We start from the raw sequence: 19183 nt of genomic DNA, 5'->3' as shown, positions 1-19183 counted from the left end.
TTAGTGCTGCCCATTACATTACAAACCACAGGAGAGGGCAAATTCTTCAGCAGGATAGCGCTTCTTATCATACTTCAGCTTCCACATCAAAGTTCCTGAAAGCAAAGAAGGTCAAGATGCTCCAGGATTTGCCAGCCCAGTCACCAGACATGAACATTATTGAGCATGTCTGGGGTGAGATGAAGGAAGAAGCATTTGAAGATGCATCCAAAGAATTTTGATGAACTTTGGGAGTCCTGCAAGAACACCATCTTTGCCATTGCAGATGAATTTATTAATAAGTATTTGAGCCATTGCAGAGATGTATGGATGCAGTCCTCCAAGCTCATACACAATAGCCATTCTTTTTCCACTGCACCATGACTTTATATTACATACTGTACATTCATTGTTTCTGTTAAGCGACGCGGTGGCGCAGTAGGTGGTGCTCGACTGGGTCAGTTAGCGTCTCTGTGTAGAGTTTGTATGTTCTCCTCGTGTTCGTGTGGGTTTCCTCTGGGTGCTTTGGTTTCCCCCACTGTCCAAAGAAATTTGGTGTAGGTGAATTGGGTAGGCTAAATTGTCCATAGTGTATGAGTGTGAATGAGTGTGTATGGATGTTTCCCAGAGATGGGTTGCAGTTGGAAGGGCATCCGCTGCGTAAAACATATGCTGGATAAGTTGGCGGTTCATTCCGCTGTGGCGACCCCAGATTAATAAAGTGACTGAGCCGAAAAGAAAATGAATGAATGAATGAATGAATGAATGTTTCTGTTAAGTGACAAGACTTTTGTCCGAGCACAGTCAGACCTTACTGTCCTAATTAAAAAATTAATGATCAAGGCATGATCATATTTTATTTTGGTAAAATAAGTGTAATCTAGAGGCGTTTGTCTTTCATATACAGTAAGCCGCCTCTGATCCATGATCAACTAGAAGTTCAAATTATTATTTGTTATTCCTAAAACCTGGATAGGCAACAAGACCTTTGTTAGGTATTGTAAATTTTAAAATGCTGCATCCATCTTTCTCACACACGGTTAAAACAATTATATTATATTGCACTTTATGTCACATAATCCTAGCTCCCTTACTTTAAGCTGTCTGCTGCATTTCAGATAAAAAAAATTTAGCAAAAACACTTGATCTAATTTTTAAACGAATGTTTTATTTATTAATTTATTTCCATCATTCTTCCGAACATCTTTCAGGCCTTTGTGGGTTGTATGTTTGACACCTCAGATCCACACTTTCAGTTTTGTTCTGTATGAAACAGTGTTACTAAAACAAAGCCCTAAATTATGATTTATTCACTTGCACCAGAGTTTCTTTGGAAGTTTTATTTGACTTGACGTTTTCACCTCTGTTGAAGGAAGAGCTCGTGGTGCAAATTAGCGAGCTGTACACCGTGTCAGCTTACACTGTGGGCAAGCAGTAATCTGGGCTGTGTGGTTATAAACAGATGGTTCTCAGGCAATTAACAACTGGCATAATGTGTTGATTAAAATCCATTGAGCCCTGATGAGGGAGAACTAACATTAACTGTGCTCACGGGCTGTTGGCAGCTGCCCAAACCATACTCATAACTCCAGTGACCTTGATAGTGAATCACATGTCTGATTCACCACAGTTCTAAAAAAAGATTTGACTTAAACTAATTTGTTTTTTGTTCTTCTTCGTATCGCAGGTACAGACTATACGCATGAAGCTCAGTAAATCACTGAGCATATGTTTAGACAGTAAATAATAGATTCTGATTCTAGTTCTGATTATAATAGCAGTTAGTTTAGCACAGGTGCATTAATGCATCACTTGTACAGAAGTCACTGTTTAATAAAAATTATATTTAGTTAAAAACAATGAGACACTGCAAAATTGTTTCTGAGGGTAATGCTGGGTTTATTCGGTAAATATTTACATTTCTATACTGTATGCACATCACATTTTACTTGCTTCACATACATGGCTAAAAAAATTAACAATTAGATCGACAGGACAATACTGTGTGCTACAATAAAAATTTTAAATAAATATTTAAAATCTATACAGTTAATGAGTGCTAAAAATACATTCTTTTATACACTGTAAAACCCCAAAAGTTAAAGCAACTTTAACCATTTGAGGAAACCAATTGCAACAAGCCATTTAAGTGCAAAAACTAATTAATCCTAATGAGTACTGTGAACTTAATCCATTTGAGTTAAAAAAGCAATTTGAGCAGAGTAAAACCCAATAAATGAAGAGAACTCAAACCAACTGAGTACTCTACAACCCAATAAGTTAAGGCAACTCAAACTGTTTGAGGAAATCGATTGCTACAAACCATTTGAGTAAAAAAAAAACTAATCTATATGAGTACTTACTTCATTTAAGTTGAAGTAATGAGGTATTTAATTACAAACCTTTAACTTTTAGTATATTTTGAGTTAACTACACCCATCTTGTTTGATAAAGTTCACTGTTGGGTATTACATGTATCAATAGGCTAAAGAGAAGAGTTAAAATTTTAAAAGATACACACATATACACACATATACATACATACATACATACATACACACACACACACACACACACACACACACACACACACACACACACACACACACACACACACACACACACACACACACACACACACACACACACACACACACACACACACACACACACACACACACACACATATATATATATATATATATATATATATATATATATATATATATATATATATATAGCTGAAGGTAATGTGCTCCAAAGAAAGCTCTGTTTCATTTAGTTTTATTTAACCAGAATTTAGGAACAATTAGCAGAAGCTGAGCAGAGGACTTAAGGGATCTTTATGAAGAATGAAAACTTAAAAGTTCAGATTTATAGGCCGGGGTGAGTCAAAAGAGTCATGAAAAAGATTTTAACATTAATAAACCAATCAGAATATTAGAGTGATTTCTGAAAGAGTCCATAACAATGATGACTGGAAAAAAGCTTGCTGAAAAAACAAGACAATATATTAAAATATAAAACAGTTATTTAGTTCAATTTGTTTATTGATTTTTTAAATATTATTTGTTATTTTATAAATGCAATATTTTATAATAAAAAGTTTAAAAATACAGTAGAGTTCCCTAAGTTAACAATAACTAACATTCACTCACAATGAGCAATACATGTCAAACAGTATTAGTATTAATAGTTACAATTTAGCAATGACAACAAATCCATTTTTAATGTAGTTTTAAAACATAGTAACTTTTGATAATATGATCTATGTGTATGTGCATATACAGTGCTCAGCATAAGTGAGTTCACCCCATTTTAAAAATTAATATTTTTCTCCATTTCTCAGTGAATATAGGCAATGTATTTTGGTGCACTTAAACAAAACAGATTTATTAAGCAGATATATTTATTCAAATAATATTTTAGTCATCAAACATATTGAGAAATTAAAGGATAATACAATTAAATTCAAGCAAAATATCGCAGAAAATTATTACAGCATACAGAATTTCAAACAAAATGTTTGCTTCTCTAGATTTTTTCTCTTTTATAAATTTGTATTTAATATTTTTCTATAACATATAAATTTGGGTGTACTAGTTTTTGCACCTTATCCTAAGTTATTTTGTTAGATAAGCTCCAGATTTGGCTTTAATACTGACTAATCTAATGTACAGTATGCACAACTATAATATTGTATAGCTTCCTATTAACAATATGAACTGAAAAGAGATTTGTGAGGGGTGTACTCATATATGTTGAGAACTGTATAAGCAAAGTCCTCATATATTACTGATAGCACCTTCCTCACAAATCACTGACAGTATTGTTTCCACTTCGCAATACTTTCTTTGTTGTGAAACGTGATGAACGGTTTTCCCTAATCAACAGCAAAAGATATAAATGAGACTAGTCTGTCTTTGAGCTGTAAATTCTCATTTCCACTAAACACCTCATCAGAAGCATTCAACTGGCTTTTGTTTGCCGCACACACACACCTGGCTTCCTCTCCTTTAATTATTCACCAGCAGAGTGTCTGATCGCTAGCCAAGCCTGAAATATGACTGGCATAATCCAAAGGAAATCATACAGGCCTCAAACCAATTCAATTACTGAACAATCAAAGTAAAAAGGCCTCTAATTGCTCTAAAAGGGGGCTGAGAGAGCAGGCGGCCATTGAATGCTGACGGCATTCAGAACAGGACACAATGAGCAACTGCAGGGGGTGCTAAGCTCAAGCTAATAAAGATGGATTTACAAAAAGACTTGGAAACGACGGCTTCTTGCATGCTCTCTGATCTGTACTTCTTACAATTAAGACTTCTGAATGGAGGTGGTGTTTGTGCACCCCCTAACAATTTAAAAGCTCATTTTTATGTACATTCAAGGATTTGGTTTATACATAAACTGTATACCAAACAATACAATGCAATATGCTTTCTGACAAATGCAAAACTCCTCAAGAAGAAAAGTATGTTGCTTATAGGTTACAGTATAGCTCAGGAAGTTATCTTTTATATGAAACTCTTGTAACTTTAAAAAGGGTTTAAAAATGCTACAAAACCTTCACTGTAAAAGTAATGCTATAAAACAAATGTAAGGGTGAGCAGGGCACAAAGTAACACTTTTTGGTTTTGGCCCAATAATGAACAAAGATATGGGGTTAGACAAACCATTTGTTTTTACCAACAACACACAAGCCTTTTCTACAAATGAGCACTGAAAGTATGATCGCTGAATCTATGGTTTCTGTGCAGTATTGCCAAAAGTGCCAGCAGTAAGATTATTATTATTTACCCAACCTGCAGGGCAAGTTGTAACAGACAACTAAGGGTTGTTACAACTAAGGGTTAGTTGTAACATATGCTTATAAAGTCAAATTTCACACAATTAATGTAAATTCAGTTTACTTTAAATAGTATATTTCCTCAGTACTTAACTCATTGTTTTTTTAATTCTACATAGCACAGCATGTTTATTTGTTTATCTATTGGATGAACACATATGGATTTATTTGCATTATTGTCCATTATTATACAATGAATTTACTTGCAATATTAGCAATAAAATACAGAGATGGGAGTAAGTCACACATGTGCAGGTCACAAGCAAGTCTTGAGTCATAACCTTCAAGTCTCAAGCAAGTTGTCAATTTTTGTCAGACTCAAGTCAAGTCTAGTCACTGCTTATCTCAAGTCAAGTCGTTGTTTGTTCTATAAAGTCACTTTCAAGTCAATCAAATTTTTGCCAATTTTATTTTTACTGTTGCAATTTCTTTAGCATTTTATATTTACATTTAGAACTTTTGTTTTTGTATGTAATGCATAATAACATAATTTTGAGTCATTTAACTTAAGTCCAAGTCAAGTCTCAAGTCATGACAGTCAAGTTCAAGTCAAGTCGAGTCTTTTTTGGATATTTGTCAAGCAAGTCTGAAGTCCTAAATTTTGCAACTTAAGTCAAGTGGTGTGACTCGAGACCCCCATCTTTGATAAAATATATATTTTGTTCTATTAAAAAATATTTTCTACTAAAAAACATTTTTATAGATGTTACAGCCTGATCTCACGAGAAAACGTAAGTATTTTACGTTTTGCCAGTTTAGTGGCTAATTCGTACAAATTCGTACGAGTTCAGTCGTACACCTGACCCCACCCCTAACCCCAACCGTCATTGGGGGATAAGCAAATCATACTAAATTGTACGAATTAGATCGTACGAATTCATACGAATTAGCCACTAAATGAAAAAGTTACGAATTGCCGTGAGATTGTGTTGGATGTTACCAACATAACACTCAAAATTACAAAAATATTTTGTTAGTTTAGTTGGTGTCCGACAGTTTGTGGCTTATTGACACCCTGTTACAACTGCTGTGTTGTGTTTTCCCTCTGTGTGTTTTTTTTTTAAATCTTTCAAAATGGTTCCATCTTTTAGCCTAGAAGATAGCAATCACAACAATATAAGACTTCACTTACATACTTTTACAGATTTAAAAAAAAAAAAAAAATATATATATATATATATATATATATATTGAGTATAATAAAAAAATACTTTCCCAGAGATGGGTTGCGGCTGGAAAGTCATCCGCTGCGTAAAAATGTGCTGGATAAGTTGGTGGTTCATTCCGCTGTGGCGACCCTGGATTAATAAAGGGACTAAAGCCGAAAAGAAAATAAATGAATGAATGAAAAAATAAATTTATGCTGCAAAAATGATTTATCTTGTGCTTCTCATCCGAATTTCGCAAAACTTTTTCAATAATTGGCAGGAAGACGTCTGCCGACTCTGTGGTAAAAACCTCAGAAGCATGCCATGGTTAACCCTGATCAGATATCTTAAAACTCTGTTACATTTTACCCCATGTTACTTTGTGCCCTGCACTCCCCTACTAATCTTACGGCTCACACATTGAAAGAGTTGGAAAGCTAAGTGTTGTTTAATATTGAAAGATTGAATTTTAATAGCTGAATTTATGGCAGCAGAACAAAAATAAAATGACCTGAAAATTGCCTTTAGAATATAATAGATTGTATTTTTAAACAGAACTGAATATTTTAAAATGAATCCTGGAAGATGACTATGAAGTACTAAATTTAAGTATTTAAGAGAAATATTTTTAGTTAATATTAATATTCTCAGCTTAAACAATGGCTATGTTTAATTTCAGGACCTAAAAATATAAACCCTTGCAATTAGTCGTTAAAATACCAGCACTTGTTAATTAAATGCATTCATTTTTTCATTTAATAATTTCACATTGTTCGATTTTCATTTCAGTAAGCACAGTTTGGGACCCTGTGAAATAAATGTATTCAATAATTAATTAATTCATTCATTCATTCATTTTCTTTTCGGCTTAGTCCTTTTATTAATCTAGGGATCGCCACAGCGGAATGGACAGCCAACTTATCCAGCACATTTTGCCCTTCCAGTTGCAACCAATCTCTGGGAAACATCCACACACACACACACACACACACACACACACACACACACACACACACTCTCAATTACACACACTGGACCACGCGAACACATGGAGAACATGCAAACTCCACATAGAAACGGCAACTGACCCAGCCGAGGCTCGTACCAGCGACCTTCTTGCTGTAAGGCGACAGCACTACCTACTGTGCCACTGCATCGCCTGAATGCATTCATTTAATATATATTTATTATTACAATATATATTGTATTTGCAGCTCATTGTGCTATCTCATCACAAAAAAAAATATAATGTATTATAAAATATTAATTAAAGTCACCTTATTTTTCTTCATTTTCTTCAAATAATGTCAGAGAACAGATCATTGTTTTCAAAGTGTAAAAAAAACTGAAAACACTAAAAGAAACTAGAAGCTACTCTATGGAAAATGCAACAGTTTTAATGAGTGTTTTCTGTATATGTCTGATTTCAAATGTAACATTGATCGCAATTAACTGCCAACTTATCTAGCATATGTTTTATGCAGCAGATGTTCCAGCTGCAACCCAGTATTGGAAAACACACATACACTCTTACATTCACACACAAATACACTACAGCTAATTAGGTTCATAAAATTCACCTACACTGCATGTGTTTGGACTTGTGGGGGAAACCGTAGCACCCAGAGGAAACTCACGCCAACAGGGAGAACATGCAAACTCAACACAGAAATGGCAACTGACCCAGCCACCATGCCACCCTCTTTTATTTAATTATTTTTATTTAATTGTATATTGTCTGGTTGGTCATGTAAATTACAGTACAAAAAAAGCTACAAACAATTGTAAACTAAAATATTTTGTAAGTGTACAGCTAATTTGTGCTACAATATATAGACAAACAGCTGATTTTTACAGCGCATCATTTTTAAAATTCTAGCTTTTTGCAGATGAAAAAATAGAGAACCAATCATCTTTTCCTTATTATTCAACGATCAAAGGCAGAGATTGCTAAAAACATTCTTGATTTTTCCTACCTTTGTAAAATTCCACCTCTGAATGAAATGTCGTGCAATATCTCTCGCAGCCTTTCCATGAACCATCACACCAATATCATGCCAGGGCATCCGTGGCGTTTTATACCTGTCAATAAAATCTTAAGCAGAGCAAAATAAACACCAAACAGCCTCTATAATTCATAACAACATTAGCCAAACCATTATGCAGAGATGACAGACAGGCCTTTTGAAGGAATCACAGTGTGGTCTTTCTCTTTCACCGTCTTTGTCAGTGCGCAACCGTCTTCGAGTATTTCACTACATTCATCTATCAGACTCCTCCATTCTCCTGCTGTGTCCTACCCAGTTGGCACTATGTGCGAAACCAGGACTTCACATTCACAAAGCAGAGATGCAAAAATGAAGTTATCTCCCTCTGGCAAGAGAATAGAGCTGGGAAAATAACCCCATACCGGCTACAGAATGGGATTATTGGAAACAACTTCTATGCCTTCTTTCCCTCACTCCTGGGCTGGAGAGATTGCTTTATTTGATGAATCTGACTTAAGATATCAAAGAATGTATAGTGCAGTTGTCATTTTTGTCTTTCTTGTTTGCTAGTTTGTTTGTTTTGTTTTTTTTTTGGTCTAAAGGCCTAAAGATTCACTGTTTCGAGAAACACAGAAATATGAACGCATCTTGATTTTTTTCCACTTTTTGTAATGCAAAATAATCAGCTGAGGTCTAAAAAGAAGATGCTGAGGTTGTTGGTTGTGATTTTGTAGACATACCATCAAAAGGCTTGTTGAGTTTGACCCAGTCTTTGAGGATGAAGTTGCAGTAGTCTTTGCCGTGCCAGAAGCGAGTCTCTCCGCAGAGTTCAGTACTGCCAATGTAACTTCTAAGGGAACTGGTCTCTAAAACACATTGACAGACACACAAAAACATTTCATAGATACAATGTTGTATCAATTCATATACAGTGCTCAGCATAATTGAGTAACCCCCATTTTGAAAATGAATATTTTTATCCATTTCTCAGTGAAAATTTAAACAAAACAGATTTATTAAACAGATATATTTATTAAAACTATATTTTAGTCACCAAACATGTTTAGAGATAGAAAGATAATACAATTAAATTCAAGCAAAATATTACAAACTACAACGTTTTAACAAAATTGTATATCTTTCAGTTTCTCTTGATTTTGCTATTTTTAAAAATGTTATTTAATATTTTTGTCAAACATATAAATTTGGGTTACCAATTATTGAACCATTATTGCAAGTTATTTTGTTAGATAAGCTCCAGATTTGGCTTTAGTACTGACTAATCTAATGTATATGCACAAATATAATATTGTAAAGCTTCCTATAGAAAATAATAATTTAAAAGAGAGACTTGTGAGGGGTGTAATTATATATATTGAGCACTGTATATGATATATCAGCTATTAAAGATTGTTTGCTTAGTGTGTTGTATTATAAACATAATGGACTCTTTTCACATTTCTTGGTTTCTCTGTAGTGGAAGTCATAGTTGGGTAAACTTAGAGCGCAGTGAATGGGAGAATACAACAATTATCATTTTTTACAATCACATTTGCTGAAATAATGAAAGAAAAACTTCATGATGGTGTCATGACTTTCAGAAAAAGAAACATAATGTGTGAGACTGATAACGGCAGCTAGAAGAGAGAACAATGTCAAATTTACTGTTCAGTGCTATAGACGCTGCATTCGAAACAACTCGATGTAATTAGATGCTTGCAGATGCAAAAATGTTGGTCCGTAAGTAAATACATATAAATGTACATAGTTTTTTTATCTAAATATTACAGATTTAAGATTATGATGACCATTAAATGTGTTATAACAATCTTGTGAATGTATGTGTTTGCTAGAGTTGTCAAAAATACCAGTTCTTTAGTATCAGGTGGATACATAATATTTAAAACAGTGTTTTTATTATCTGTCTCTCTGCAGTACCAGCAGTTCATTGTGCTTGGTCAGTCTGGAATCCATATGCTTGTAAATGTGGACAGCACAAAATGTTTACATGTATCAATAATATTGAGCAGTGTATACTTTTCTGTACATTGTGGCTAATGCAGTATAAAACAAGAGTAATTAACCCTCTGAGGTCGCCAGATCACGCCGGCGTGACCAGCATCTTTTTTTTTTTTTCTTAATCACTGCAAAAGACACTAACGCCGTACTCACACTATGCTATCCGAAGAATACTCTGTTGATTTTAGTCACACAAATATGTGTTATACACCAATCTCTTAGGTGTCTACTTTTTTGTGTATACACACAATAACAACAAAAGTGTGTGCTTTTGCAAAATAAATAAAATAAACACTGTGGTTGTTTCTTTTGTCTCTCCGCGAACTGTTTTTAGAAACACATCACTAAAATGAACTGAAACTATGTGAAAACAAGACACACAGACATGAGACATATATCTATAGAAAGCTTAAAGTGTCTAAATTTAAATGCAGTAATCATGTAGGAATCAAACATTGTTTGATAAACTAATCAGTATGAAACTAACACTTACCAGAGGGGTTACCAGAGGGTGCGAATGAAAAATCAACCAGCAACCTCAGATCTTAAAAGGTTTATCAGTTATTATTGACAATCGATTTTCTTAAGAATAATATAAATGTTCATTTTACTTATGGAACTTATTTAATCTGTAGCCAATAAATGGTGGTTTAAGTTTTTATCATAACAAGACTGTTATAAAAAAAACAATAAATAAAGTGATGTGGCTGATCTAAAGTGAAATCGGCTTCATCTAAAAGGAAATTATACTGCTACTGGATCTGACTACTGGAATTTTGGTACAGCGACAGCTAGTGTATACTAACCATAAGGCAGAGGGAGACAATGATGCAGGCCGAGAGAGTAGGAATCACTGGAATGCAGAGACAAGCTCTTGGTGTAACATTCAAGAGTGAGAGGTGTCCTGGAATTAAGACTAGTCCTGCTGTAACGCTCTACAAACAGAACACGCATACACACAGTCTCTGTTAGACCTATTAGACAATTAATAAATTAATAAATTAGACAATTAATTCTAATTTATACAGGGTAATGTAAGATCTAATGTTTAACAATTGCACCACAACCAGCACACCAAAGTTAATGTTTAAGGGTTTATTTAGTTCTTACTAAATTCTTCTTACTGGACTCTGCAGCATCAAAGCTGTGGTGACTTTTCTCAGACGGTGTTCTTAGCAGCCTTTCTGTGGGTAGGGTGAGGCTGTTTTCTCTCTGATCCTCTTTAGGCATAGTCATCATAAAACTCGTACAGATCTCACTTGGATCCTCCATCGAGCCTGCATCTCCAGCTCTGCCTGCTCCTCCTTCTCCAATATGAATTTCTTCAACCACCACATTTAGTTTTACCTCCTCGCCCTCCTCCACGGTGGCAACTGACTGCTACAAAACAATACAGCCCATGAATGAAACACATATAAGACAGAAAAGACATGTTTTATGTCTTCATCTATCCTATTCATCTTATTTAGCATCCTAGTGATCTTTGTGTGCAGCAAAATTAAACTTCAGTTTCATATCTTCTTAAGGTCCAAATTGGTCATAACCCACTAAATATTTAAAAAAGATAATTTTAAAGGGTGGGTAATAATTCTGACTTCAACTGTAAATTATTTAACTTTACGTTTAAAATGACTCATAGGGCAGCACAGAGGCTCAGTGGTTAGCACTGTTGCCTTACAGCAAGAAGGTTGCTGGTTCAGGTCCCAGCTGGGCCAGGAGGCATTTTTGTGTGGACTTTACATGTTCTCCCAGTGTCTGTGTGGGTTTCGGGGTTTCCCCCACACTCCAAAGACATATTATACATATTAATAGACATATTAGTATAGGTGAATTGAGTAAATAAAATTAGCCTTAGCGATTGAGCTGGGTTGCAGCTACAAAACATATGCCAGAGTAATTGGCGGTTGATATTGCTTTGACACTATCTGAAGGATAGTGAGTGAGTGAAATGACTCATAAAGTTACATTTAATCAATTTCTAAATTAAATTTGAATTAAATTTAATTAAATTCTAAATTTAAGGCAATCCCTTACAGAGATGTCCCACAATTTCGACGTTAATTTGATGTGATCACGTGATCTCATTAAGATGTAAATTAGCACATGTAAAATTTCACTTCTGAAAACACAGTATAATCACATGGAAAACCCATGTAATAGAAATAGGTTGTTTAAATTTGTTCTTATTACTATTATTTATATATAAAAGTATGTTTGTATAAGAAGAAATTAAGAATTTAGATACAAAATCCCGTGTGTATATTCAGAAATATCACTTTTATGGCAAAGAATAAGACCTTTTCCAGGTCTTTAAAGTAAAACATCTCAACATAAACAAAGGAACCTGAGAGAAACGTAAATTTTCGATGGAAATTTCAGACGATTTGAACTCTTCGAATAATCTAAATTAAATTTTATATAATTAATTTTTATATTTTTTTTATAATTTAATTGTACATTTTCAGATGTTTTTTTTTATTTAAACTCTTAAAATGTTCTAAGTTAAAAATATTATTTTATTTAATATAATAAATTAGATCAAAGCATTTTAAATTAAATACATAATATTAAAAACAAACAATACTGAACTTGAGATACTTTATTTTTTCTTCAGAAATCAAATACAGCAAAAACATTTGGTTATTTGGTTCAGCACATTAATGTCCAACTTGACTCCTCCCATGCCAGCAACTCATAGTCATCACGACCAACCATTTGTACATTCACATGTGAAACTCGTGATCACATGATAAACTCATGTGACTTTTCTATGAAGAGTAGCAAATTTTGTACAACTGCACACACAATCAGTCACAGAGATACAACGTGAGGGTTAGCAAATGAAAAATAAAAACTTGGCTAAGGTTTTAAAGCGTACTTGGACGCTGATTTTATTTCCATGACTTCTTTGCTCTTAGATTTTACACATTTATAAAGTCTACAAAAAATACAAGAAAAATAACTGTTGCACAATCCAGGGACAAAGAACAAAGACAAACTTTTCACACCAATCCATTGAACAGTGAAAACTTCCGTTATCTACATGGCTGCCACATCTGGCTAGCTGTCAGCCTGTGATTCGTACTGTAGAGAGCGGTAATGGCCACCCGTGCAGCATCGGCCCAGGGAAGCTATGACTTAAACGATAGTGTAAGTGACTCCAGTCTGAGCGATGGTAAAATGCCCTCTGATGTGTGCGAGTTAATGGCTCATGGGGGATCATAGTGCCCTCGACTTGACAAATGGCAAATGTCAGAGCACTATTCTCCTGGTGGGCATAATTTTATTAAGTGCAAATATCACTGTGCTCCTTAGGAGACGTTTTGAAAGGTTAGACCAACAGCTGTAACAGTTTCATGTATATTAGCAAAGATTTTACAGTTGAGGAGCCCCGCATTGATAGATACAGTCACTCAAGCATGCTAAGAGAAGCCCCTTAGTAAATGCAATAAGTGCCGTCATCTGGGTTCAAATCATGTTTATTTAAAAGCTCAGACCCATATTTAATGACACAATGGCAGGCAGGTAGGCAGCAGGCCGGGAGAGGTGGCATATAGACGAAATCAAGCTCCCATTTAGTGGCCCCAGTCATTTGTTGACTCACTCATCCATGCAGGGCCTTTATGTTTAATGCAGCTCTCTGGGGGGAAGGAAAGGCCCAGCGAGAAGGACTGGAATTATCAACCGCAGGCCCTTCAAGGGTGCCCCAGATGCTCCGTAATTGCAATTTTACGTTGGCTCGTTGGAAAAAAAGAAAAGAATAAGAAGGCCGAGGCCCTGAATCGCCAGCCACAAAATCAATCCTAGTAAGTGTACAACTGAAATGCTGTCTGGACCACAGCATTGTTAGAATGGCCACAAAATATAAATTGCTACAATTGTAATTTAGCTTTGCTCCCAATGCTTTCAAGTAAGGATCGCAGACCAATGTGATTATTTCCTAACATGACAGAATCAAATAAACACATTGCAGTTCATTCATTCATTTTCCTTTGGCTTAGTCCATTATTTATCATGGGTTGCCACAGCGGAATGAACTGCCAATTCCAGCTTGTGTTTTACACAGCAGATGCCTTTCTAGCTGCAACTCAGTACTGGGAAACACTCATACACTGTCATATTCACACACACACACACACACACACACACACACACACACACACACACACACACACACACACACACACACTAAGACCAATTTGGTTCATCCAATTCACCTAGCGCATGTCTTTGTACTGTGGGGGGAAATGGAGTACCCAGAGAAAACCCACACTAACGTGGAGAACATGCAAACTCCACAGAAAATGCTGACTAAGCCAGCCCGGACTCGAACCAGTGACCTTCTTGCTGTCAGGTACCAGTGCTAACCACTGAGCCACCTCTATGTTGGACTTATACAGATGAATTTACATGGCTTTGAAGAGTAGATTGAAATAGAAGATGTTCTTGCGCCCCCATTGAGTCCCCCATTGAGGTCTTTGACAGATTTCAGAAACACCCAGTTGTCAATAGCAGGGCATTTTAAGAAACATTCAAAGCCACTCACGTTTACTAGGTTTATTCCTGTACAACACACTTCTGTGTAATATTATAATTTAGCTTTACAAATAAATGAATACTTTTATACAGCAGGTATGCAATTAATTGATAAAAAGGTATTGATAAAATCTTCAAATTTCTATTTCAAATAAAGGATGGTCTTTTGAACTCTCCATTAATTTAGGAAATGCACCATAATATCCACAATTATTAATCAGCACTAACACTCTTAGAACTGACTATGATAAGAAATGTCTCATGAATCCTTTAGTATCATATTAGAAAGATTTCTGAATAATCATGTGACACTGAAGATTGGTGGAACTGCATTAGTACTGTGAAAATTTAGCTTTGCTATCAAAGGAATATAATGGGTAACACTTTATTTTGATGGTCCATTTTAGTATTATCAGACTATTTGCTTAATATCTGTTGATACTGCTACTCTAACAGACATTTAACTGACTATAAGAAACTTTGCAAGAACATATCACCTTACACTAACTAACCCTAACCTAACAGTCTACTTATAATCTAATGAGAATTAGTCGGCATGTAGAAGAGATGTAACTTAAATTCAACAAACGGACCATCAAAATAAAGTGTGACCATATAATAAGTACCTTCTAAACAGTAGTACAATAATAGATCAGAATGACTGAGATTTATAATTGTACGGATTACATTAATGATGATGTTACCTTAGAAAGTGCAACAGGTAATAGTGGTCTTACATGAGTGAGGCTGGGGGAAATAGCAGGACTTTGCTGAGGGCTTCTTCTCACACTTCCCACATCAGCCAGTCTGTGTTGGTAGTCGTCCCATCTTCCGTAAGCCAAATCAATCCCTCCCAGGAAGGCTAGTGACTGGTCAATCACCACCGACTTCTCATGGTGAGCCCAAAGCAATGCAGTGGAGGGCATGTGATCAGGGTGTCGGATGACCTGTTAATCAATACAGATGGCCAGCTTGTCAGGTGTCTTTTCTCAACTGCACGAGACACAGGGAAATTCTGGTCAGTAGGATTAGTATTTAAATTGTATTATTACTATAATGATTACTAAATCAATCAATCAATTCTTTACTATTTAATCAATCATTCCTATCACATCCTTTCATTATATAAACCATAGACTATAAAAATAGATGGACATTATATATCCATATCATTCCAATGATGGAAACCATTTTTGGGAAAAGTGTTAATAGATTTTTTTTTAAGTTTGGTTTACATCTTGACAAATGTGAGGAACATTTCATATAAACCCTGACGAAATTGATAAACGTAACTTCTTTTCTCATTTGTCCAAATTTCCTCAAAATCATCTAAAAAAAAATACAGCGGGCCCTCTGCCAAAAATAAAACCATGATGTAGATGGTGTCAACCTTTGTGCAAAACAGCTGCGTCTTCACCAGCTTTGGCAAACCCTCCAGAGGACACCGCCCCTGGCAGGTGTTTCTACACCAGCAGGGCCCAGGAATACCTCCACCCAGCTGCTTCACCGCACACGTCCTTGGGGTGTAGATCCCAAGCCACTTCCCAGTGTCACTCCTCTGCCCAGACTCAACCAGCTCTCCAATAAGATAATGTGACGGCGCGTCAATCACGCACCGGCCAGGGGCGCTGCGATGATGAATACCACAACGCTATGGTGCCACGCGAGCTCCAGGGAAGCAGCCTCAGGCTCTCCGGGAGACAATCTGCAAGGAAGAACCCGACCATCTCCAGACACAATCCGTAGGGTTCCCAACAGAGTGATCCCCCTTATTCTATGAGCGAGGATTTTGGCAATGTCCAAACATGATCTAAGTAACATGCTACTCCTGTGTCCTGAGGTAGTGTGCAAGCTGAGTGCTCTCAGGTTTTCTATGATTTGTTTTGATTGAACCTTAGTTCTTGGAGAGATGTGGATAGACGCAAGAGTGAGAAGCTGATACGAAGGGACGGATCCCCTCTGTAATACTGTCATTTCTGGACAAGAATCTGCTTGTGATAATGTTTGACATTCTGATCAGCTCACCCTGATGTTAGAGTGAAGTCCCATCAGGGTCTTCTTTGTGTACTCGCTGTTGAGTCCCATCACCACCTCCACTTCTTTGTAGAGCTGGACAAAGATCTTCACTCCTTGTTCCTGAGTTTACACAAAACATTTTAACTGGATGAACCATGAGGTTTAACATAAAAAAACAGATGTGCGAGAAGTAGAATGAAGCTGGCAGAAGTCCAGACTTGAGCAGGTGTTCAGACTCACTGCTTTACGCTTGAGGACGTGGTCTAATCTCCACATGTTACCATCTACCACCGGCCGTTTGAGGAAGATTTCTGGGCTTAACCTAAAAGCATTATCAAAACACGTCATGCTTTGACAACTTCTAGTCAATGTTCATTCTTTATTTCTGTTGTATGAGGAAATAGTTCATTTAAAACTTCTGTAATTAATTCTGCCTTGTTTTGTACCAAACATATGGCTTTTTTTACTATCTCAAACACAAAAGATGATATTTTTGGACAACATTCTCGCAACTCTTTTCAGAGGCTTGGTTTAGTAGCTTCCCTGCAGGCACAGGACGTCAACATGACATCATATTGATGTTGTACCAAAATGTACCACAAAGTCGTGGGGACGTTGGATTTTGTTGAAATCCAACAAATCCAACCAAAATCGGGTTGATGTCAGAACCCAAAGTCAAGCCGATGTCAATGTTCAATGCCCAACCTAAAATCAACTTAAAATCAACGTCTAATCATGTTACCTTGACACCTTCATGTTGTGTGGATGTAATCACTATGACATCTTTCAGACGCTGGGTTTTGGTCACTTTCCAACACAACCTAAAATCAACCAAATATCAACATAATTTGACGTCGTAATAGGACATTAAATTAATCGCTTGGATGCTGGCTAGACAGTGAATTTTGGTCACCTGACGTCATGATCTAAATCTACCCTAATATAAACGTCTTGATGATGTTGTGTGCCTGCTGAGTTTATTTTGATATATAATATGGTCCTATATTTCTAGCTAAAAAAAATATTCTGGAAGTGGTTGGTAGGGAAAGAGTTAAAATTATTAGCTAAAAACAATCAATTATGTATTCTTTCTGAACCTTCTCCTATTGAAAAGAAACAGCTATCACATTGCAATAACAGAAAAAAATACATTGTTACATAAAAAGAAATGAGCAATCACAGAATGAAATCTAGGTACATGTGGAGTAATTGATGCTGATTCTTATCTGTACCACCAGGCTGTGATGAAGATTTCCTCCTTTGCTCCTTCCAGGGCATCAGCTATGGCATCGAAGTATCCCGCTGCGTTGACAAACCTTCAAAAGGAGCACAGGGCGCTTCATTTAAGAACTGTGTCAGGGCACATCACAGAGATTTAACAGAAAATGTTCTGGTAAGTGTTGCGCACATGTCGACATAAAAAAAGGATAAGGACCAAGCTGAACTTCTGAGATAGAAGTAATACTTGAAATTTAAAATAGTACACTTTCAAATATATTAACAAAAAAGTAAGTTATTTCCTTTATTGACCTTATCCTTTAATGCAGAGGTGTGCTTGTTTTTGTGGTTTTTTTAGAGCTTCCGATTCAGTTGCCTATGGGAGAAATGATTATAAACGGTAGAAAACGGTCAAACTAATTGTTCTACAAGCAAGTGCTTGCATGACTATACAGACAAAGTAGAATAATATGATAAGAAAACATCAGTTTACAACATCAAGCAGCAAAACGAGCTATTTTTAACATCTAAAAACTAATGGAAGTGAATGAGGTGGGAAATCTTGAGCCAAAAAGATTCAAACGCCGGCGTCTGCTCATATGTGAAGAATAAGGTGAATAGTTTTAACTGGAGCTAGTTAGAACATGGCTTAATGATTACTATGACAGCAAAACTTCTCACCATTTTGCTGTAGTGTTTTCTCTAACAGGTGTGAAAGACCCATGGCGGTTTTCCCTTAGAAAATCCTGTCCAAACATCTGAGAAAAGTCATCTATGGAGTGTCCCCACCAACGAGCCTGTCTATATGTGGAGCACTTGATAGTAAGCGCCCTGTGAAGAAAAATGTTGGTTGATACTTTTGTCAGCAAACAAATAAATAGGAATACATGCATAAATATACACTATATATTGTAATAATAACTATTATTTTCTTGTAAATAACAAACTGATTAATTTATTGTCTAGTGCAGGGATGCCCAAACTTTTTTCCTATAAAGGGCCAAAAAACAACAATAAAGTTTTAAGCAAAAACATAAACAATTCCATTTATAACACAATGGAGTTCAATGCTGAACACAGCTGCACCTGCCTTTACTTTGATATGCTCGTGGATGTCAGATGTACTGTACGTCAAGTGACAGTATTTATATTTTAAAAGTCTGATTCATTTACATTTAACTGAATCATTTAACTTCAGTTCGGTTTTTGTAGCTCAGCAATAAAACTAAGAAACATAAGATTACGTTAAATTCAAAACTCAAAGTGACCATTTCTGTCAAAGCCATTCGCCCCAAACAGCAACACTTTTGCTGGTTAAAAATATTTTTTAAATGATATTTTCTTAAAAGCAAAGTTCAACAATAAAGATGCCCATCGAAAAGCAGCACGTCTGACAACTGTGTTCACGTGAGCAAAAGAAGGCAGATGAA

The 19183-nt window shown here is 35.8% G+C and overlaps 1 protein-coding gene across 24 annotated transcripts in view; it reads right to left on the bottom strand.

Annotated features, from left to right (window-relative positions):
• Window positions 1-19183, bottom strand: part of si:ch211-168k14.2 — a 241568-nt gene that overhangs the window by 23659 nt on the left and 198726 nt on the right. For 11 of the 24 annotated variants that reach the window (XR_011016870.2, XR_012385497.1, XR_012385500.1 and 8 more), the window contains 9 exons: window positions 18435-18584; window positions 17768-17851; window positions 16776-16857; window positions 16545-16655; window positions 15257-15466; window positions 11108-11363; window positions 10790-10918; window positions 8705-8830; window positions 7953-8071 (listed from right to left, as the gene is read on the bottom strand). Coding sequence is in view for 17 of the 24 variants with exons in the window: in XM_073912848.1 (XP_073768949.1) it covers window positions 7953-8071; window positions 8705-8830; window positions 10790-10918; window positions 11108-11363; window positions 15257-15466; window positions 16545-16655; window positions 16776-16857; window positions 17768-17851; window positions 18435-18584 (1267 nt within the window). In the remaining 7 variants the exon portion in view is untranslated. Of the gene's footprint in view, window positions 1-7952; window positions 8072-8463; window positions 8831-10789; window positions 10919-11093; window positions 11364-15256; window positions 15467-16544; window positions 16656-16775; window positions 16858-17733; window positions 17852-18434; window positions 18585-19183 lie in introns of those variants that run through there. The other 13 variants (XR_012385498.1, XM_021478988.3, XM_073912851.1 and 10 more) reach the window with 5 other exon arrangements.

This window comes from Danio rerio, chromosome 9 (genome assembly GCF_049306965.1).
Source record: "Danio rerio strain Tuebingen ecotype United States chromosome 9, GRCz12tu, whole genome shotgun sequence".
NCBI classification, from domain to species: domain Eukaryota; kingdom Metazoa; phylum Chordata; class Actinopteri; order Cypriniformes; family Danionidae; genus Danio; species Danio rerio.
The sequence above is the reverse complement of the archived record's forward strand: the minus strand, read 5'-3'. Positions and strand labels throughout refer to the sequence as shown.